This window comes from Colossoma macropomum, unplaced genomic scaffold (genome assembly GCF_904425465.1).
Source record: "Colossoma macropomum unplaced genomic scaffold, Colossoma_macropomum, whole genome shotgun sequence".
In the NCBI taxonomy this organism is placed as follows: Eukaryota; Metazoa; Chordata; class Actinopteri; order Characiformes; family Serrasalmidae; genus Colossoma; species Colossoma macropomum.
In genome coordinates, this window is record NW_023494795.1 from 30,946,534 (window position 1) to 30,969,030 (window position 22,497).

Sequence of the window (22,497 nt, forward strand, 5' to 3'; positions counted from 1 at the left end):
CCTAGTCTTAACTTGCCCCTGACCCAACTTTTTTGGAATGTGTTGCAGACATCAAGTTAATATTGAGTTTATATTTACACAAAACAATGATGTTGATAGATAACACATTAAATATCCTGTCTTAGTCCTATTTTTGTTTAAATATAGGTCAAAGTGGATTTACAAACCATTGTTTTCTGTTTTATTTGCATTTCACATACCTCATAACTTTTTCAGAATTGAAGTTTGTACTTTCTCCTCACTGTCCGTCACACAGTCTGCTCTGATAATTACAACCTCCTCCAGCCATGTTCTCTTTGTAAGCAATATAATGCATATTGCCATCCCCTAACTTTCTGGGTGTTCCCATTGTCTGTAATTTTTTTGCTGTTGGCATAATCTTCATAAGCTTCAGTCAGTCTGTTTGACTACTTAATGCACCACTCTCTAGATTGTGCTTTAGGATCACAAAACTTGAAGATTCGCCATGTTAATAGCAGACATGTCAAGAGTAATGTGATAGCACACTAATTGGGAACATGACACACTAGGGTACCATCCCCATTTTATGTGAGCAAGAAACTTTAACAGTTGACTAGTTGCTGTGGCTTTCACTAAATTTCTTTCGCATCAAGCAGCTTTAAGAAGTACTGACACTGCTATTGCCTCTGCATCATGTCTTTTGTAGTGTACTGTCCACTTTAACGCACCTGAATGAAATAATCAGGTCATTAATAATGCTCAGGAGCTGAGCTTGCTGGGTCAGTACAGGAAAAACCCAAAAATTTCCAGTGAATTGTGTCTCAAGGCAACTCCATTTATAAATGTCTGTGGTCAGCTTTAACAGTGTAAAATGTGGGCACATGGATACCCAGTGATATTCCAACCAAAGATGGATTGGACGTAGCAGACTCTGCCAAAGAGGCTTCCGGAGAATCTAAAGAATCCAACTGCTGACGGATATCTGTTCCACTCATCCTTAAGCTCTTTGGTTTCTTTGCTATTAACATGTCCGAAAGAGCCGCTGAATGTGCTCTTTTGGCTGCTCTGGGAGACAAACAAACAATAAATCAAAGCTTGGTTTTAAAAACTGCTCTAAAAACTCAAGATGCATAAAACTCACTGAATACTTTAATACATCAAGCCAGAGAGCATTAATCAAAAAAAGGAGTGAATGCATAGGCCAGAGCTAAACCATCTAAATCATGTTTGTTTATCCAGCACACACTGGCAGCATTTTAATGGTTGACTAGCACAGAAAAAGACTTTATAAGTAACAGTGAAAAACGAAAGCATGCCAGCGCTCATACACTCGATCACTTATGTCTTTAAAAACATTCCCACTGATGGATTACTCTTCTCTAGAGAGAAGAGATCTGAAGCATGACAGACAGTTTTAGCATCCCCACTCACTCCTGAGAAAAGCTGTGAGTGAAAAGGATGCACTACTCAATTTCATTTCGTCAGAAGCCGTCATTCATGCTTTGTCCTGAGTGCTCACATATGCTAAAGCAATAGTTCTGCAAAAAAACAATATTTCCCTTTAGCTCAAACGTGGTCAATCAGCCAAGACATGTTTGGTGTTCAATGTTTGTTTCTTCAGGTTTGAATTAAAGCTAAAGACTAATCTAGCAAATTAGCATTGTGCAAACCGCTTGCCTACATTCTTACACACTTGCTTCAAACTGTGTCCAGTTGTTACATAATCTCAAACAGACTTTGTTATCTGGTTTTTTATACTGTATGACATACTGTATGCCATACAGCTGAAAACAGTTAAAGCCTGAATTTTGTCATTACTTCAGGCCATTTTTAGACATAGTATGTATTACTGTCTGTTTAAAAGTACATAAAACTCAACACTGTCTGAAACAAGCATAAGGTAGGGCACAGGGACCCTGTAGCTCCAGGGCAAGACTAAAAGTATGCTACTTCATACAGCCTGAAACAGAGCCAGGATGCAGTCCAGACCTAAAGACTGACATGGAGGTAGAGATGGACAGAGAAAGACAGACTGCACAAAACTTCTCCCCCTTCTTCGCCTGGCATTTCTCTGCATTTCCGAAGTAATTGTTTAATGGCTAATGCAGCAACATTTTCCACCCCTAACGCCAGGCAACAACTTCACTGTGGTTTTAAGAGCTTCCCCAGACACACATATAGATTCTTGCAAATGTGAGAGACCTCACTAGGTCTCACCATTATTCCCAGGAGGAGATGGTATAAATAACTGTCATCCAGTCTTGCTGACTATTCTGGATGCAGACATATAGGATGACGCACTTTTCATTTCAGAAAGATTATCAGCTTACAAGAGGCTTTCTGCACTGGCAGATCCTTAAAGGCCCAGCACACAGTATTTTCTCTTCTTACTCAAAATCTTAACCTAGTAGCAAGTTTGTAATTATGTGCATAGTCTGCAAACTACATAAGTTGTGCACTGAATATTTTACACTGCCCTCTGACCACCTTTTTGGATTTGCATTTATTTTACTGAATACAGAATATCATAGTCTGTGGTGATTCAATTAAAGTTGTGAAATTAACTTTTCTTCCTACATCACCCCACCTAACAGCGTACATTAGGGTTTACAAAAGTTCTGAAGTGTAAGAGGGAGTTATATGGTCACTCTCTCTGCTCAGTTTCAAATGATAAGACTAAAATAGTCAGAATTTTCTGTGGGTCTGTAGTGTATCCTGGTGCTTCTTTGATCATTTTTGGAAGAAGACTGATAGATATTAAAAAGCTTTAATTTTTCATGTAGTTCAGAGATTTCTATTCTTTTCTCAAGCATCCACAAGAAGCATCTAATATCCCCTACCTTATGCAAGGCATACATGGTATTAATTAAACTGAGAAACATTTAGAGAATGGACCTTACGCACTCCAGGCACTAAACACTCCATAAAACATTCTGCCTAATACAATTCAACTTTTTATATAATGCATTGATTTATACAAATCTACCAATTAAACTTTCACCATCGGAAACCAGCCAAATAACAATTTTGATTACCCATTTCTACCCCTTTTAGAGCATGGTTTGGATTAGTTTTACTGATAAACAACTATGAATTTTTGCCACATTCAGGAATTACACCATTTCCTTTGATCCATAAATATAAGTTGGTTGTGGAGAGTATCGGCAGCCAAGAGTCACTGAAAGCGTGGATAGTTGCTTACAGTTTTCCAAAGAGGCTGCAGGCCAATACAACAAACCTTTGGAATTCAGTGACCTATCCTTAGAAAGTGATCATTATATTGTTATACTTGTAACTTCAAATTCATTTATGCACAGGAGTTATGAATTTGTGACTAAAACACCCTTCAGGCTTGTAGTTTTTGTCTGAGCAGTTGTGTTATGCAAGCCATTTCAGAAACAAATCCAAAAGGAGCTGGGCCATGCATAACTACTACTATCCCCAATATAACAATGTTCCTGTTTTACTTCAAGCTAGTGCTTGGCGATATATTGCCTATATCAGCAGCATCAGAGGTACTGATAGTTAACAAAAACTTGAGTATCTGCAGTGTCAGTTACTTGGTGCTTTAGAGGTGTAAAAACTAAATAAGTTTCCTTTCTAGAAATGTGACTGTTGTCTGGTTAATGTTTAGAATATTATGTAATGCTTCCTTTGGTGTAATTTTAAGAAAAGCAGAACAGGACAAAACGGTCCAACCACAGCAAGCTCCATCATTTGTGCCTCATTCCTTTACGATAAAGAACCCCTAAATCATTATGGCTTCATTAGCTTTATTCATGCAATTAAGATTTATTGCCATATTGCAATGACACATTTGGAAAGTACTGTGATATTGAACCTTATCAAGAACTCCCAGTACTACTCTGAGCATTCCTGAAAGCGTGACCATTGTAACAAGTTATTCAAAATCCTTTTACGACAGCATCTGACTCTTTCGATAACACACTGGATAACACAGCTTGCACTGAAAGCAACATCTGCTCAAGAACAGACATTACTCTGAATCACCTGTAATCTTAACATCAGGAATGTTCGCTATTCCAAAACTCTATACATCCTCAGGTCACTGAATGCAGATAGGCACTGGAAAACACTTTTGACTGATGTGCCACACCCCAACCTGCCTAGGCATTACTTTATGTAGCCATTTACAGGGCCACATAGACCTCTAGAGTGACAATACACAGAAGTGTTTACCTTGTGGAAGCTTCCATGGAAGATTTTCTTCACTTGATGATTGTCAAATGTGGCTTTCTGGATCTCTCCCCGTGTGTCCTTGTTATAAAACGTTACAGTCTGGCTGGAGGCTGCGCGAGAGCGAGAGAGCGAGAGAGAGCGAGAGAGAGAGAGAGAGAGAGAGAGAGAGAGAGAGAGCGTCAGACAGGCCAACTTCTTATTAGACTCACTTATTAGACTAGTGTCACGCAAAGCTCCTCAAACCAGAACCAGCACAAAAGCACTTATCAGTCAAACAACCCTGAAATACTGCACCACAAACAACAACATACAACTTGGACTGAGGAGCCAGACAAGGCCAAGGCTCCTTACTGAGAGGGGCTACAGGCTTAAAGCATGACTTTAGCCTGTACTGAGAGGGGCTACAGACTTAAAACCTGGAGCCCATTAAGTACCACTTACTGTGATGGGAGCAGGACTAAATCAAATGGAAGAACAGAAAGAATGAAAAAAAAAAGAAAACAAAGAATGAAAGGACACAGCAGATGGGTGTCTTTAATCTTTTCAAATTAACCATTAGAATTAGCATTTTTTGCCACTAATAACAAAAAGCATGTTGTAATTTTATATTATTTCTCACTTGTACCACATTGAACCAAGCAAAGAAAGTCTAACATACATTTTAACATATCATTTGTATTCATAAGGAAAAGATAACATACTTTACTGTGACTTCAGTTTCATGAAAAGTTATTCCTGTGTGAACAGTCTTATTTTTTGGAAATAAAAAAATCTCTTTCACATTTTTGCATTTTTTTTGTTATTTTTTCATATGGAAAAAAGTTAGAAGTGTTGACTCTAACTTGAACTTTTTTGGTTATATTGTGTAAATGCAATTGCATAAATAATTACATAATTATGTAAAGAATGACATTTATATGGTATAGCAAAATAACAGTAATAACTCTAGACCTCTGTGGGTTAATGGCATCCAAACTACTCCACTCTTTAGGATTACTTGATTTGAAGTACTGTGGTCAGACTTACGGTCAATGGTGACGCCAACCTCAGGTTTGTGGTTCTTGTCTGAGACTTGCCAAATATCAAAGGCCTCTTTTGGTGAGTCAGAAAGAAGTCGGAACATCAGGATGATGGTGTAAGCTGCGGGCAGACCATCAGGATGGATGTCTCTGTTGAACCCAAAACTAGAGTTAAAAATGCAGCTTAATAAATAATTACTGACACCTGATAAGGCCTAAGCTGCTAGGAGCCTGTTTTCACATTAGGTTAATGGCACTGTATGCATGAGTTCCCAGTGGAGGTTTGAAATCAATGCTGGAGTGTGTATGGTAAAAAGATCATAGAACCGTGGATTATAACGCTTTTTGGAACATGTGGCTGAACAGGGGCCCAAAACTGCAGCCTTCAGGAAAACAGAGCTCCAGGGCAGGTCATATTCTTTTACAAATGTCACGACCTGTCAGGATTGCCCAGGCAATCGACTTAACAGAGTGTTGTAAATCTGCTGACCCAGTTTAGGCGACAGTGGGGTCTAAGTGTCTGGCTAAGAGAAGCCAGGCAAGACGCATCATGTTGAGTGCAAAGTAACAAAACTCAAAAAGCTTTGCTCCATAACTCTCTAACTGCATACTTTCCACAACAAATTGTGATTACACGTTAAAGAACATTCGGATGCAATGCACATTGCTGGAACATGATCATTAAACACAGTTTATCACATTTTTTTTTCCATAATTGCCTTAATCTAGGTGCAGTTCCTCTGAATGCTATTCATTACTTCAAATTAGGATTATCATTCAGCAATTAGATTAATTTCATGGTCAGCTAAGGACATGTAAAGAAAATTCCTATTCCTGTGCTAAAACTGTCTGAACATACTGCAACTAGCATGAACTTTTGGGCAAAAAAATACATTTAAGATAACAGTATACTAAGCAAGTCTATTTGAGATTACTTAGCAACTCGATGCTGTTTGAGAAACATTTAGGGTGATTTACACATACCGTTTGACAAAGCAAATTAGATATGAGCTATGGTATAAGGTGGGTTATAGGGCTATGTTAGCCCTGTAGTTTTGTAGCTCCAGTGAAAAACTGAAAAAGTAAACTTTGGACACCAAACATGTCTAGGCTGGTTGGCTATGTTTGGGATAAGCAGGGAAAAGATTTTTTGCCAAACCGTATCTTTAAATGCAGGGGCAACTGGAGACACAATGATATGACAAAACACAGAGGGGTTCAGAGGTCTTACACTGAGGGCTGACTGAGGAATGCATCTTTGTGCAGCCTGTAGGCTGTATAGCTGTTGAAGGAACCTGGCTCCATGGACACTCCCTTGGTAGCAGCATACGTTCTTTCAGTCAGATTGAAAGCCTCCAGCATTCTGAAACCTGAGAGGACACATTAACATTTCACTTTATCTGTATAGTCCTCTAAAACAGGGGTCATGAACTCCTACCTGGGTCCAGCAGTTTGGTAATTTACCTGTTGAAACAAACCCACTAAACCAGGTAATTAACAGATGAGCTGAATCAGATGTGTCTGAGCAAAGAAATCACCTTCGTGCTGGATTTTTTGAGACTGCTGCTCTAAAGATTATTTAAAGATGCTAAAAGTGTTATTACCTACATGGTGACACTGTGTCGATTCTAAACAGAGCTGTGGTTAGGACCACAGTTAGGTTTAGGTTAACTTTAACCAGCTAATTAGAGCTATGAGGCTAAAAAGCAACGGAAGTCTCTATTCCATTTTACATCGCTTTGTACCTCCAGTGCCACAAAGAAACTACAGTGGACTACACATGAAGAAGTGAATTACGGAGATAGATGTACAGTACAAATCAGCAGAAAAGACTTGACTGGGGTGGATACTTGATTATATTTACCCGGTGATGTGAAGCCGTTCACGTAGATCAACGGACACGCTGTGAAAAGACAGAGTATACAGAGATCTTATAAACTGAGCAAAAAAAAAAGCAAAAAAAACTGAACTGCCTCATATAAAACCTTGTATATGTATAAACTTTATGTCCCCACTATCAAACCTCCAAAACTGAAATATCAACATCATCTTAAAAGCACAATTAAAATATGGCAAAAATTGACCCTGATGTCTGATGCTAAGCATTAACTATGACTAATTTACTGGGTTAATTTTCATTGTTTCCTGGTTTCCACAAGAGACTGAAAAGTGTACCAGCGATTCAGTTTTACCCCAGTTTTACACCCTTAATACACGCTGACATTGAAAAGCATCTGTAACAGACAGTATGATTAGTACTTACAGGATGACGCAGTCTCACAGATGAAGGTGACCAGATTTTCCTGTATTGTGGAAAAGGCATCAAAATCATCCACAACGAAGATGTGCCGCTCACTTGGCTTGCTTCCAATGTTCTGGAGCTCGGCAAAGTCCACATCAGCCACACCAATCACGAACACACTATAACCTGAAATGGGAGAACACATCTAAGTTAATGTTCAATTTACAAGCTTTACTGCTCAGTTTCGCTTAGGACCCATATCTATCATATCTATCAAAGGACCCACATGAGCACCTTTTTGAAGTCTATATGTGACAGTAGATGATGACCACAATGAAGTATGATGTTAAAACACAGAAGAAACCTCTTAAAGCTGTAGTTTTTCCTATTTGTGAGTAAATTTTGATGGTAGTGGTACCTTGGTAGTCTGAGAATCTGACTGAAGGGCTCTGAGCTATGGCTGAAGAAATCATAGGTTCTGATGAGGGTGGCTACTATTTTGTCCTTGATCAAGGCACCTGATCCCTAGTTGCTGCTAAGGGAACACACTTGTACTTGATAATATAGTGATTTTGGACAAAACTTCAACAAAATGTGAGTGCCTTACCAGCATGTTGCAGCTTGGCAGCGTTTTTCTTCACCTCATCCTGAGAGCGTCCATCAGTAACCGCAACCACAACCTTGGGGACATTTCTCCTCATTCCATTGTCTGAAGCAAACACCTTTTCCTGTACGTGTTTCAAAGCAATGCCTGGATACCAAATACCCAGAGACAAACTGTTAGAGGGTAGTACGAGTTACTTGTTTTGTTATGTTTTATGAGATTTATGAGATTATAAACTATTTTTTTTTTCTAATCAGTGGAGAATATTTTGTTGCAGTCATAAAAAAAAACTTGTAACATTTTTTGAATTTTAATTTTTCATACCATTTGAAACGTCAGTTGCCCTTTACATTGTGTGAATATTTAATGTCAAAAGGCCGCCAGAACAGCTGTCAATTGGCCCTGCACTTTTTAAAGCACCCATCACTTTTGCTGGGTTCAGGCTACTTATTTTAGAAGAAAAAAAAACTTTCCCTAACCTCAGGGACCACTGACTTACAAGCATGAACAGTTAGACAATCAAATTTAGTGGCAGAATCTATTATAATCTGTTTAAGTAGGGGGTGGGGTTGAGGGGGGGTTAGCGAGAGGACTGCTGCATCTCATTAATCTGTTAAATTCTTATCCTGTGATGAATGAGCTAATATTTAAGCAGTGCATCATCCTATGTGAAATGTATTAAATGTTGAGTGAAGCATTTTTACTGCTACCTTGATAAGCCAGGATTTTAAGTTCTTAAAGATGCTAGCTAGTAAAATTAGCAATCTGAGAGGATTCCAGTGAACCAAAAGGTCAAAACAAACAAACCAACACTGACAATGTTCATTATAGTGACATTATAGCTATAACCTAAACCATATGTAATGCTGAAAGTTATTTTTGTTATTTAACGGGTACTACAGTCAGTGGCTCTGATTTTTGCCAATTTAGAGAAAGAGATTAGCACTTTCTCTTGTCGCTATGCCAGAATTTGCTATGCCAACTACCTTTTTCTGTACCACAAAATCAAGTATTTTTCCTCCTCATATAAAGTTACCATCTATGGAAAGTTACCTTGGTGATTTATGGGAAGTGAGTATAGAATATGATGTTTTTGCCGGGAAAGTATCTTGATGGCTGTTTGTGAAATACAACACCTGTCTTTGTGTTTCCTCCTTTGTAGTGGATTAACTGAGTGGCTGCCAGTGCAGTGCCCTTGTCATCGTAAGTGTTCAGCTTGTACTCTGTCTTGGCATCATCGCTGTACTGCACAAAAGAAACCTGTGTACCCAAACACAGGGAGAGAATCAGACACCATAAATTCAAACTCATTTAACCCCTACAAGTTTCAGTTAATGCCAGTGATAAAAGTATGTTGTCAGTTTATATTAATTATTTGCAACTTATAGCCATACGTGAAAAGTGCAGACTTTAAACAATCAATCCATATCCATGTTTGTAAATAAATGAAGAGATATTTTTTCTTCTTATTTGAATTTATTGCATGTACAGTTTTGTGGAATGAAAAACCATCCTTTACAATTTTGTCATATTGTTTGGGTAATTTTCTAACATTGAAAACAAATGAGTTACAGAATGTAACTCAAATGTAAATAATTCATTATGTAACCATGTAATAATTTGTGTAATTATGTAATCACATTCAATTAATAAAGTAGAAAAAATAATACCTCTAAGCATTAAAACAAAATAGGAGTAAAAAGGTTCGTAGACACATTCCAGGTTAAACATGTTCAAAAAGTATTTGGTTGAAGGTTCTCCTCTGAAAGTTCCTTGTACTGTTTTAAGCTGAATGGCTCATGGTAAATTCAACGAGGTCCCATACCTGCATTCCTGATGGGCCAATAACATCAAAGGCTCCTATGATACTGAAGATGAACTGCAGCACTTTGTTGAAGCTTTCTTCGCCAATACTCCACGAGCCATCAATGAGGAACACCACATCTGCCTTGGCACCTTTGCAGACTGAGGCAGAAAAACAACAGATTTAAGTGCCATGATTTCCCCCTCAGGCTTCCTCATGAAGACCAGCGTAAAGCACGGGCTTCTAATTAGAGTCAGCCAGTCAACAAAAGTTGTGAGGGGAAAAAAAGACCTTCAGAATTACACAAACAAAACCACTGACATAATGAACCTATACATTGCAATTACTGCTTTAATTGATCACACTTTCCTGTGAAAATAAACAAAAGTGGGGGGAACATTTGGTGACCAGAAGGACTGGGAATGAGCTGAATTTAATGGCTTTTTTTCACTCAACGGAGAGCTTGGCAAAATTTTAAGATAATGTTTGCCTGATGCATTGCGGCGTAGTTCAGCATCCTCAGCTTCCCTTACACAGTCTCCAGAAGGCACATTTTCAGATTTTTGATCTCTTCCAAGGTCACAGTGCTTCTCTAGTCTCACTCAACACCATAAAACGAAGAAAGTGTACATGAAAAGGAAACATTCATGGCCTTCAACATGTGGCCACTATGGAAAGATTCACATTCAGTAAGGAAAATCAATTTAAAGAGAGTCCAAGGTAGAGTTGGTGTCCATCCAGTTTAGTGGAAAAAAATACTTGGAGTTCCACTTTTATTGGACTGGGCTATCCAGCATACTAAACTGATTTGAAAAAATCTTTGTCCAAGATCCTTTAACTGTGTTTTTTCAGGCCTGTAGATAAACGCTCTCTCACTAGCCACTTCATATATCAGAGTCACTTACTGTAATCTTTTAACTGTCAATCATTCCAGACATAAAAGTAGCAGTCACATATCTCAGAAGCCAACTGCTTCTTTAGTTCCTAACTACACACAGGCCCAATCACAATGACTGAGTCACTGTACTATCAAAGTATGCCACATCTACAACACTGCATTTGAGTCTAGCCACTGCATATGGAAGGCAATCAGGTTTGACATTCTAGTGTAATGCAGAAGTCTCCCAAAAACTTCAAACCAAGTTCTAACGGTTCCCTCTGCACACCACAAGGATAGACTGAGAATGTGGTTCTCACTTGCAAATGTTATATTATACACTTTCCAAACTGATTTAATTCTGAGGTTGAATAGAGGTGTGGGTCATAAAATATGGAATATATAGCAAGTTTTTGACTTGTTCCAAAATCTAAATCTATTCCAATACTGTACATTTAGGAAAACACTTACCTGCCCAGCCAGGAGGAATGGTGGGTGGGGGTGGAGGAGTTGGGGGCAGAGTTGGCACTGGCGTTGGCTTGACCACTGTAAGAGACACAGCCAGTTAGAAAGGCATTCACCAGGATGTTAAACCTGATGACTCATATGAGCTAATGTTGCTACAGAAACAGAGCTTACATGTGCGCTCGTTTTTGCTGACTCCAGGCCCTTCCAGGTTGGGAGTCTGTACAAACACAGTGGCACTGTACAGCGAGTCTGGACTCAGGCCTTCGAAGCAGTAATGACTCTGAGCAGCTGTGATGGTGACCTCCTGCTGCCCTTTGGCTGCAGCTGCAACAACAACATTAAATGCGTGATACACTGATACAGAATTTCTGGGCCAATAATGAAAACCGATACCAAATGACTGATACCATTAATACCAATAACAGATGAACTTAGTTTTGCTCCAATAAAAAAAAATAAAAAATGACTGTAATGCATAGACTACATATGGTGGAGTGAGCATAAAATAAGCTAAGTGATAATGTTAGCTGCATTATATTCTTTTGGGTATACTGATCACTGGAATGACAAGTTTTCAAATGACTTATTAGACTCAACTAGATAAAAATAGGGCACCAAGTTATTGAATGTAAATATAGACTGTAATCTACATTTCAGACCAATATTGGTGAATAATATATCGCTTGCTGATATATCATGCACCCCTAAATAAAACACAACCATCAGGACAAGACTACAGCTGAATACCGCCGCATGCTACTCTGGTGCACATCTAATGCCACGTTCTATTGAGCCAAAGTAATCCTCTTTGGTTTAATTCTTTAAACTCCAAGTCTTTTTCAGGAACACACCAAGCAACAGCTGATTAAGACTCTTCTGATTAAGACGTTCTTTATTAATCCAAGACTTTTGTGGTGAACTAATTTCCTCTTTCTCACAGCCCTCTTGGCATGATTTGCTGTATTTCGGTGAAACCGCTAGCACGTTGTTTACTTCTCGGAAACTTGGCGAAAGGGACCCTGACTGTCAGGCTAATAACTACCATGAACACTTATAGATACTCCAACATCCTGTCTTTAACAGCCATCTTTAATCTATGTATGAATATAAACCAGATGGATTTAAGAAAAAAGAAGGAATTCAAATGTTCTCACTCATTCGGATTAGTTGGTGGTTGAGTGTATTTTGTGTTCTATATCCAGCTACAGAGAATAAATAAAGATTAATAGTCAGTCTAGACTTAGTCAGAGCCACTCATGTGTTGTCATACCAGACGTCTGATGAACACACAGCAGTGGGCTGTTTAAGTTTCTATAGCAACGATCAAAAACAACTTCATCTACTTACATACACAAACAAAGGAAAAGGAAGAGGTAAATTAAATGATCCAAATTAACAGAAAATGACCAGAACTCATGCAGGATTAGGTTGTGTGACTCACGATCCAGAGGTTTCAGTTTGATCCTGTAAGAAGTTGCAGCTCGATGAGGTGACCACCTGATGCAGAATTTGTCATGATCTACATTGTAAGTTTCCAGGTTGGTTACATTGAGGTATACTGCACAGGAGAAAGCGAAAGAAATAGTCAGTAGCTGAACATCGTCACTCCACAAAGGAGAACAGGGATAAAGTGTATGAGTCATTACACTTACATTTAGAATTATTCATGACAAATTCATTGGCAAATTCAAAGCGACCACACCACACAGAACAAGCACCACACTTCAGTGCAAATGCTGGAAAGCTATGTTTCTAGGATGTTACCATAATAATAACAAAGTTGCCCCAGAATAACTTTTGAGTTTACTTTAAATATCTACAGCATGGTAAATGTACCTGCTGTACTGTTGTTCAAAAGCCATTGTTACTCCAGTTGTAAAAACACATGCAATTGTGCAATTTCCTTGCCAAAAGCCTGATTTGGATTTTAACATCTTAAGAGACCCCTCAGCAACCAGATGTAAATTTATTATATATACAGGTAGTGTGAAAAAGTTCTAGGCGCCTAATTTAAAAAATATATAGATATTTTTTTGTCAGCAACATTTATTTGCTTAGAAAAAGCACTAATTCTAACCTCTCTTTCTGGCAGCCCAGTATTGTTTTTATTTATTTGCATTTATTTTGAGAATATATGGTGATCTTAAAGGCAAAACACACATATTGTCAAGATAAATGGTCTTAAATAATGTGCTTAGGTGCCTACGACTTTTGCACAGTATTGTATGTTACTGCATATTTAATAGGAAAATAATAAGCCTGAAAAGTAAGCCTGGAGAATAAGGGCTTAACTAACAAAGCAATACATGAAAGAAACGATCAGACACGTACGTGTTGTTCCCTCTCCTGTTAGTGCTCCACTCAGCCCGCCGTCGTACTGAGCATACACTTTTACATCATACGTCGTGCCAGGGAGCAGGTTGTGAAGAGTGTAGGAGGTAACATCGCCAACAAACACTTCCAACGACTCATCTTTATCTAAGCAATGAATATCACCAAAGTTGTAAAAAGCACATAAAAAAAGACAAATCTGTAAGTAGCATACAAAATGAAGTATGAGTCATACTAAGGATTACAGCTGACAGAGATACTCTGACATCACAATGATTTAATTTTATCATAATTATTTAGGAAATGATTCAGTACATCATGAAATCTCACATTTCATGGTGTTTTGATTTGATTACTTTGGTATGACTCAGGATTAAAAACACACTAAATACATGTGTAACTGGAGAAACTATTTACACAGTAGCAGAATATAGACAATAAAATCAATACACCAAGCTTCTTTTTGGATTTTCAAATTTGAACGTAATTTTATTTTTGGCCAAAAAATGAGCCCATCCTAAATATTATTATAATAGATTATAAAAAACATTCCAAAATTGATGTATCAATGTATCAATATATCAATGTATTTTCAAACATATTTTACACTACAAATAGGATAAGACTTGTATGTACCTGTGGGCTGATAGACCAGCTTGTAGCCCATCACTGGAGCTGGAGCAGGGTCCCAGGCCACACGGAAGCGGGTGTACCACTCATCAGAGATACGTAGGTTTCTGGGCTCCAATAGGCCAACTGTGGACACACAAACTGGATGACCCTTTCTACCAGTTACTCAGCAAAAGCAAACTAAGGCATGACTCATTTCCAAAGTGCTAAGGCAATCCTAATTGACATGACACAGCCAGGGCCGCTACTGAATGCCCCCCATGATTTTCCTTTCCTATGTTTATGCTGCCATTATGAGTAATGTGCACATTTATTTTGGGTTTATTTTGCTCTGGTTTTGCTGAGGTAGCTGGGTAGTGGGTAGGTCAACAGACAGCATTTCTGGAGCCTAGCCCATGCTAACTGCCAGGCACAGTACCAAAAAATATACAATGGAAAACTCACTCACAATGTTGGCTACCAATCAAAGAGTGGGCTGTGTACTACCAATAACCAATTTCAAAAACCTTTAGATATGTGCATAGCACACATATATAAACATGAAACCAACCAATGCTGAGAAATGGCCTAGATACTCCGAACACAAACATGCCTAAAAAAGATCTAATGTGACTGAAAAGATTGTGAATTGCAAATAAACAACAAGCAATTTTACTCAAAAATCTTAGTGTTTTGTGTGGCATTTACGTGTTCTTCCATTTCCAACGAGAGAGCCTCCTGCTCCGTCCGCATAGATTGCCTGCACTGTGATGTTGTAGGGGGTGTCAGGGAGCAGACCTTGGAGGATGGCATTGTTTCTGTTTCCAGGAACAACAGTCTGTTGATAAAATCAACAGACATATCAATTAATATTTCACCTAGTGATTATAGGAGCAAAATAGAACAATAATGTCAAACAGCTATGGGTGGTATGCAGCCTCATACACAAGGTCCAAAGCTCAAATTTCAAAGCTTAAGTCAAGGAAGGAAAAGGGGGAGCTATTACAGAATGACGTGGTCCTGGTTTAACATAAGCTTAATAATGATTTCCCTCAACAGTCACTGAAAATAAATCAGTTAATTTCCCTTTTTAACCAGAGCTTCAAACAGGTGCTGGAAGAGCATGTATGACATAAGAGCAGCTGGTAATTTACCTAGTAAAGGCTGGCCTCTGCCCACACTCCTACAGTAGTAATACTGATGACAGTAAATACTCTTCTAACCACATTAATTCACTGTATTGGCCATGTTAAAATAAAAGTTGGACAAATAAACATTATTAATGCTTCTTAATGTTAATGGAGAATTCTTATAGACACTTGTGAAACTGAAACAGAGGAGAAAGATTACTTTATGTGAATACTCACAAACTGAAAATGCATGACTACTCACAAATTCTGTGTCTGATGGTGTAAAGCATTATTTCCTGCTGCTGGTGTACTCATGCCCTGAATGTTTTAGTGTTTTTCCTGCTCTAATGCTCCTGATACAACCAATGAACTCATTCATAAGTTGGGAAACACTGGCATATTGTGTGTGAATACTTACAAACTCCGTGATGGGGTCTCCGGTGATTGGAGCATATGCAATCTTGTACTGCTGTACAGGACCCTCAGCATGGTCCCAGGCGATACTGAGAGTGCTGGTGGTGGCATCAAACACACGCATGTTCCTGGGTCCGGCCCGTGGCACTGAAACAGACACATCACTTACTGTTAATGGACTATATGCACTAAGGGGCTAAAACAACTAATAAACAAAATGAATTATGATGAGAGGTGATGCCAAACAAGTGCTTTATATATGCAGTCACTTCAGGAAATGTAGGGCAATGTAAACTGCTAGACAAACAGACAAAACTTTGAGTAATGATGGGGAAAACTGGAGAGCCCCCTACAGACATAATGGTCTGTATAGCTGACTAATCAAATAAAAATCTAAATATAAGTTAATAATCCCTGGTTGCAGCCCTAACTAAAATGCAGACACTCACACACACAGGACCTCAGATGTGGCAAAACGACAGTTCCGTCATGCATTCCAGTGCGTCCTCATAAGTGTTAGCGAAAGTGTTTACATTCAGTGTAACCAGTGTGATGGTAAAGATTTAGCTCACATGTTTTTCCGTTTCCTTTGATTTGTGGTCCATCTCCATCTGCGTACACCGCCAAGACATTTACAGAGTACGGCGTGTCAGGGATTAGCTGATCCAGGAATGCATTGTTGACGTTGCCTGGAACCAAAACCTGCATAGAGTATTATCATCCAGATAACATGCAGATGAGCACAGTTAAAAGTGTGTCTTACTTTACTCAATCAGTTCTGCAACCTTCACTAATCTGGCAACACAAATATACATAATGACCTCACTGTTAAACCCCTGTTTAGATTAGCAGAGCAAGATAACATTTCTAAATAGATGTGTAATGCAAACAAAAGCTCTCATGGGTTAAATGCTAAATAAATACTTTCTCCTCTACATAACTGCCTGGAGCCTGCTGCCATCTGAGGAGGTCCACCTCTTGCACAAGACTAAACACATCCCAAGCTAGCATTAAGCGGCTGTCGGGAATCCCGTCTTTTACCTGTCAAAATGTTGGAGGACAATCGCCCCATCGGGTATCTGTTTATCTTTGGATCATTACATCATAGGGACTACAGGTGTGAGTATAGTAAGTAAGTAACAGTCAGAAGTACTAAGTCATATTACTATACATTATTATTGCCAAAAGGCTGAAAAATACAGAGACATACATTTTTAACTACATCGCCCAGCAGTACAACAAAGAACACCCTAATTATAAGTCTATCCTCATTATCTTTCAGCAGAGCCTTTGTTATGTCCACATACAAAGTTCATCAACGCTTCTCACACATGTGCCGAGGACATTTTCCTATGATACAGTCAAAACTGCATTTTAGGGGAAAAATTTGCCCTGTCTTTACTTCCTAATCCAAGATCCACCCATAAATCCATGCACATTATGTTAAAGACTAAAACCTCAAAATGCAGGATTTCCGCATTCATAAAAATCAGGCTTGCAATTACTGAACATCTGTGGGACCAATAAAACGCCAATCTAAGAGCATTTACGTTTTCAGGGCCCTGAGAGAAAAAGCAGAGCAGAGCCTGGACTTTTGCAAAGGCTTTAGTGCTGAGTGAGTGGGATGGATGGGGCGGGTTGCTGCTGAACGTAGATGCTCACACTTCCTTTCTTCACATCCTCTGCCTACGAGCAAGTGAGGCTATTGTTTGACCCTTAAATCCAAAGGTATTTCTCCAACCATGTGTACATATCTCAAAGCCATTAGCCACCTGGCACTTATATCTAATGCAAACTGATCTACTACACTTCCATAATAGCATAGTAGGAAGATGACAAAATAATGAACTAATATAACACCAACGCAATTACAACGAAATCTAGGGCTGGGCGATAAAACGATAACGATAAGTATTGCGATATAACCTTTCCTCGATAGAGCGATAAGACAGGTTTGATAAATGTTCGATATAACACACCATTCTCACACTTCCACATTTTAGCGAAAGCCCTGGTGGCGTTTTCTACTGCAAGGAAAGCGACACTACTCTGCTGTCACCAGGAGAGGGCGCATTTCCGAGTTTTTCGACTTGATTAGAGAGGGAGGAGGCCACGAGTAAAAAAAGGGTCGTCAAATATACTTCAGCAACATCTGAAATGTGGAGTTATACATTCCCTGTTTGAGTGGAGCGACCGGCGATCTGTTCTCCTGTGAGTGCGAGTGACGAGATAAGTGACGTAACTGTACTGTCCTACGGTGAACTCACCTCTTTCCGTACATCCTAACAACTTTAGCGGTGTTAAATCACATCTGCAGCGCTGTGTTACAGCGCCAAATCGTCATATTTTAGTATTAGTGCATTCTCGACCAACGAAAGTGAAAGAAAGAAGTGGGTTAATGTTAGTTACAGCCCTGATTTAAATGAAAGTAAACTGAGGAAGCTGTGAGGCATTGGAGAGCGGGAGAGCGCTATCTTTCCAGGCTAGCTGTTTTTAGCTGCTGGCTAAGTGAAGCAGCCAGCTCCGGCGCTCCGGCACAACACGGTGAATTGATGATACGGTAGATCAAACACGACACAAAATCACTGCTTTCAGTTTAAACATACCTAAAAGGAGGACTCTGTGACTGGTGCGAGAGATTCACACTGCAGATAATGCTTTTACACAGCGAACGTCAGATATACTGCGGTTCACAACTTAAACTACTACGATAGCACAGAGAAATCCAGTCGTCGCTAGCTGGTGTCTGAATACTGTGATATGCTCTGACATGGATGTGGTAGGAGTGACAGCAGTGACCTATCGAACCGAGTTGACGTTGTTGAGAAACTAAAGAGTTTAGCACTGTTGTTGGCCACTTGTTTAGCATTTGTAACGGGATAGCCGAGCGCTCGTCACCAGACAGCTAAAATAATCTGTTTTCTTTCTTAAATTATGACTATTACAAAAATTGCAGCTGTGCTTTTCCAGCTGATAAAAACAGCTCAGAAACTTTCTCCCACTCTCCCAAGACAGATTTGTGAAATGTTCCACTGTTTGCCGAGTGTTTGTCATGATCCGACCATAAGTGATAGTTTAAACCCACAATTAACCACCCAGGAGCAAAATCAGCCTTCAAACGTGAAAGAAATAATGATTTGACATTTATCGCGATATTTATTGATATCGAACGATATGAATTTTGTTTATCGTGATAAAGTTTTTGGCCATATCGCCCAGCTCTAACGAAATCTAACAAAAACAACTTCAAGTGTTCATTTGATGGTTGATGTGTACACAAGAGTAATGTTTTTCACCAGCTCATCTCCATTAAAAAGTTTTAGGTCAGAGTTAGATTTAGATCATGCATCGCATAATCAGGACAAACCAGAGATGTGGTTTTAAACTGCTATTATATTTTCATTAGGTAACATTAGCTACCTTGTTAAGGCTGGTTAGGTGCCAGCTTTGTTCTTCCAGCTAATAACTGCATTTTGTTTACTCAGTTGTTATTTCTACCACACTATTGATAACTTAGCTAGCTTTAGAGCTAGGCTAGCTAACGTTACAGCTATTCAGATAGTCTCTTTCTCCACAGAAACTTTCACGATTATGTCACAACAACCAGCGGCTATTACAGACAGGGTAAGAGACAGACAGAGAGACTCACAAACTCAGTTGGCCGGACTCCACTAAGAGGTGCATAGAGGACCTTGTACTGCTGCACCTGGCCTGTGGCTGGCTCCCAGCGCACATTCAGGCTGTTGGGGGTGGGGTTGTAAACCTGGATGTTCCTGGGTGGGGTGCGAGGAACTGCAAGAGGACATGAGAGAAAGACAGGAGGATGTAGAACTAGTCCTTGAAGGCAAAGACACAAAAATGCTCATTCTAAGCTAGGAATTTAAGATTCGGAGGTTTGCTATACACAGGAGGTAGCTCTATAAAGCTGGGGAATAAATGCCGAGCTAAGCAGTCAACAGAAGCACAGTGGTTTTTATGGTGCACATGCTGGGAAACACAGAGGTTGGGGTACAGTTAGGCATCATGCCTAAACTAAATACACTTTTAAAACTGAACCAGATGTGGCCTTTTGTTTAATAGTTCAATAGAGAAACTCCAAGCCCTCAAAAGCTTGTTGTTAGAACAATTGCCCCACTGTCTGTCATGTTGTGTGACATTCCACAGTAATGTGTGAGCACAAAATGAAACATAAATCTTTTGTGCACTGGAGTATTGAGTACAAGTACAGTAGGGTGTAGTTTCTTGCCAAATATACATACTGTGCAACGTAGACTGAGCGAACAAATTTCCGCTCTGATTGACTGAAACTTGCTTAATGAGAACTTGCCAAATGTTGCTGTGATTAATCAAACATCGATATGAAATAAGGACACTGTACATTGTTGGAATTCAGCAGGTTGTGACAGACGTGGGGAGGGAAATGCACATAAATGCACAGTTTCGTGTTGGTTTTAGCATTGCTCAGTAGGGAGGGGGAAGGAACTAGGGATTCGTTTCATGCCATAAGCTGTGCAGCATTCACACTCCAGTGAAAATCAGTCTTCTCTGGATAAATCATCCGCTGAGTAAGCATGGCATGCAATAAGAGCCAAAATAAGATCAATGCACAAAGCATAATCAGACCCAACCCTGAACTCAGCAAACAGCATTGAGATAAGGCTCTAATCTTTCCACATGCTTGACATTTTTGCAAGAAGTAAAGATCTGGCTGGTGCCTAACCGATTCCATTTCCTTATCATCAAGACCGTAGGCAAACAGTGCTGAGGGAATTGAGCTTCTCCCAGCACACTTACGTGTCTTTCCATTCTCCGAAAGCCGAAGACCCTCTCCCTCAGGATACACCGGAGCCACGGTTACAGTGTAGACTGTATCTGATAGGAGGTTTCTCAGAACAGTGTTAGTGGTTCCTCCAGACACTTGCTCCTGTTGACACACAAGCGAAAGAGTCAACATGAACAAGTCCAGGTGCACTAATAAAATGATTTTTTAAAATGACTTGATTTGCATTAATAAAACATGTTACAAAATATTAAAATAAATTTTTTAAATCACTCATTGCCAAAAGCAGGTAATATGACAAACCAAAATTGTTAATGTAATATATTCGCCTGAACCAAGGTGCTTCATTTAACATGGAACAGCAGCAGACAAGAGGCAACAACACAAGGCTACAAAATGAACACAATAACTTAACTTAACAAACTATTCATTACCACACATAACTATGTTGAGCAGTTTTTCTGAAAAGGAGGAAAGTATAGTGATGGCCCCTTTCTCACCATGTCTTCAGCCCCTCCAGAGGCAGGGACGTAGAACAATCTGTACTGACGCACATTTCCTTCAGCAGGCTCCCAGCGCACCCGGAGTGAGCTAGTGGTGGGATCAGTCACTTGCAGGTTCCTCACCCCACCCAAAGGCTCTATCAATAACAGTACATTGGAGTACCAAAGTCAGTGACAAGACCATTACCAACCTTACCTGTCAAAAGCAAAAACATTTTGCTTTCTTTTGAAATGTTTAATTTTCTTGTTCTTACTTTTACAATTAAGTAAAAAGGGTTTGTTCTGACAAAGAAAACATGCTCATTTATATTAAAAGCATTTGTGAAAAGTCAAATGTGTTTGAACGGTAGTACATGGTATTGGTAATATGATGTTTTATGTATACTATGAATCCATTTGTTCTGTTTGGTACATACTTGTCTTTCCATTCTCTGACTGTCTCTTCCCCTCCATATCTGCATATACTGGCACCACGCTGACCCTGTACTCCGTGTTCGGCTGCAGGTTCCTCAAAACTGTGTTGGTCGAAACTCCAGACACTTGGGTCTGTAGGAAAAGTCACAGTATTAAGCGACAGTGTAGTAGCTAATTATTTGCTGCAGGGGCATAACCTACTTGTGAGGATGAGGGACATGTCCCACTCAAATAAGCCTAAATATAATTAAAGCTAAAATCACATTCATTTTGAAGAGTGCAATTACACCTTTGGAGGTGCTTTCCATTTTGCATTTATACACTGTTCTCCCCTGTCTTTGGTCACAGCTTAAGCCAATGTTATTAAGAAACTACCAGACAGAAAGACAATTTAGCAAATTCATTGCTCTTCCAGGTTAGGACAAAGTCACCAAGCACTGTTACGTGACCATTCAAGGTCACCAGAATGTAAACTAAAATGGAGTGTTGATGTGTTGATTGTAATTTTTTAAATGATTGCTTTGTGAAGAGTTTGGTAAAGTAATATTACAAAGTTAGGTACATAATGGCAAATTTATTAGCATGTATGCTAGCTGCTACCCCAAATTATAAATCGCTGCGCCCTATTTCGGGTATATATAATGTTCAGTATAATTTTGTCTTTTCCCACATCTTTTCCTACTACACTGATGATGTCCTTTATCCTTGTGTGGTGTTGATGTTTTTGTTACTCAGTGGTCTGGTGAACCCACCGCATTATTGTTTTTTTTTTTAAATCAATACAGCCATAACAATTTGTGTAAAAACACCAGATGTTTAAAATATCACAAGTGGCCAGCATAGGGTTCTCCTTTAGCAGCTGTAGCCAGTTAGCAGCCTGTCCACGTTGTCCACCCTCACACACACACGCACACACACACACAAACACACACACAAACACACACACACATATACAAACACATACACACACAGACACACCCTAACAGCAGGCCATGTATGAGGAGAACAGAGTGAAGGGACACAACTCCTCCACACTTTTATTCCCCACAGGTTCACCCCAACACCACATGTGTAATATAAACGTGTGGGGGGGTATACAGTGTGAAGTCATTGAAAATGAACACCACACAAGGGTTAATAG

At 39.3% G+C, this 22,497-nt stretch overlaps 1 protein-coding gene across 6 annotated transcripts in view; it reads right to left on the bottom strand.

Moving 5' to 3' along the window:
• The window catches only part of col12a1b (collagen, type XII, alpha 1b), a 91,951-nt gene that overhangs the window by 14,861 nt on the left and 54,593 nt on the right, over positions 1-22,497 (bottom strand). For all 6 annotated transcript variants that reach the window (XM_036582169.1, XM_036582168.1, XM_036582173.1 and 3 more), the window contains 20 exons: positions 21,359-21,488; positions 20,940-21,079; positions 20,454-20,583; positions 19,309-19,451; positions 16,232-16,361; positions 15,664-15,806; positions 14,824-14,953; positions 14,143-14,262; positions 13,507-13,653; positions 12,617-12,733; positions 11,347-11,499; positions 11,179-11,253; positions 9,852-9,991; positions 9,163-9,286; positions 8,030-8,173; positions 7,444-7,608; positions 7,045-7,083; positions 6,412-6,550; positions 5,188-5,330; positions 4,162-4,271 (listed from right to left, as the gene is read on the bottom strand). In XM_036582169.1, coding sequence (XP_036438062.1) covers positions 4,162-4,271; positions 5,188-5,330; positions 6,412-6,550; positions 7,045-7,083; positions 7,444-7,608; positions 8,030-8,173; positions 9,163-9,286; positions 9,852-9,991; positions 11,179-11,253; positions 11,347-11,499; positions 12,617-12,733; positions 13,507-13,653; positions 14,143-14,262; positions 14,824-14,953; positions 15,664-15,806; positions 16,232-16,361; positions 19,309-19,451; positions 20,454-20,583; positions 20,940-21,079; positions 21,359-21,488 — 2,562 coding nt within the window. The remainder of the gene's footprint in view (positions 1-4,161; positions 4,272-5,187; positions 5,331-6,411; positions 6,551-7,044; positions 7,084-7,443; positions 7,609-8,029; positions 8,174-9,162; positions 9,287-9,851; positions 9,992-11,178; positions 11,254-11,346; positions 11,500-12,616; positions 12,734-13,506; positions 13,654-14,142; positions 14,263-14,823; positions 14,954-15,663; positions 15,807-16,231; positions 16,362-19,308; positions 19,452-20,453; positions 20,584-20,939; positions 21,080-21,358; positions 21,489-22,497) is intronic.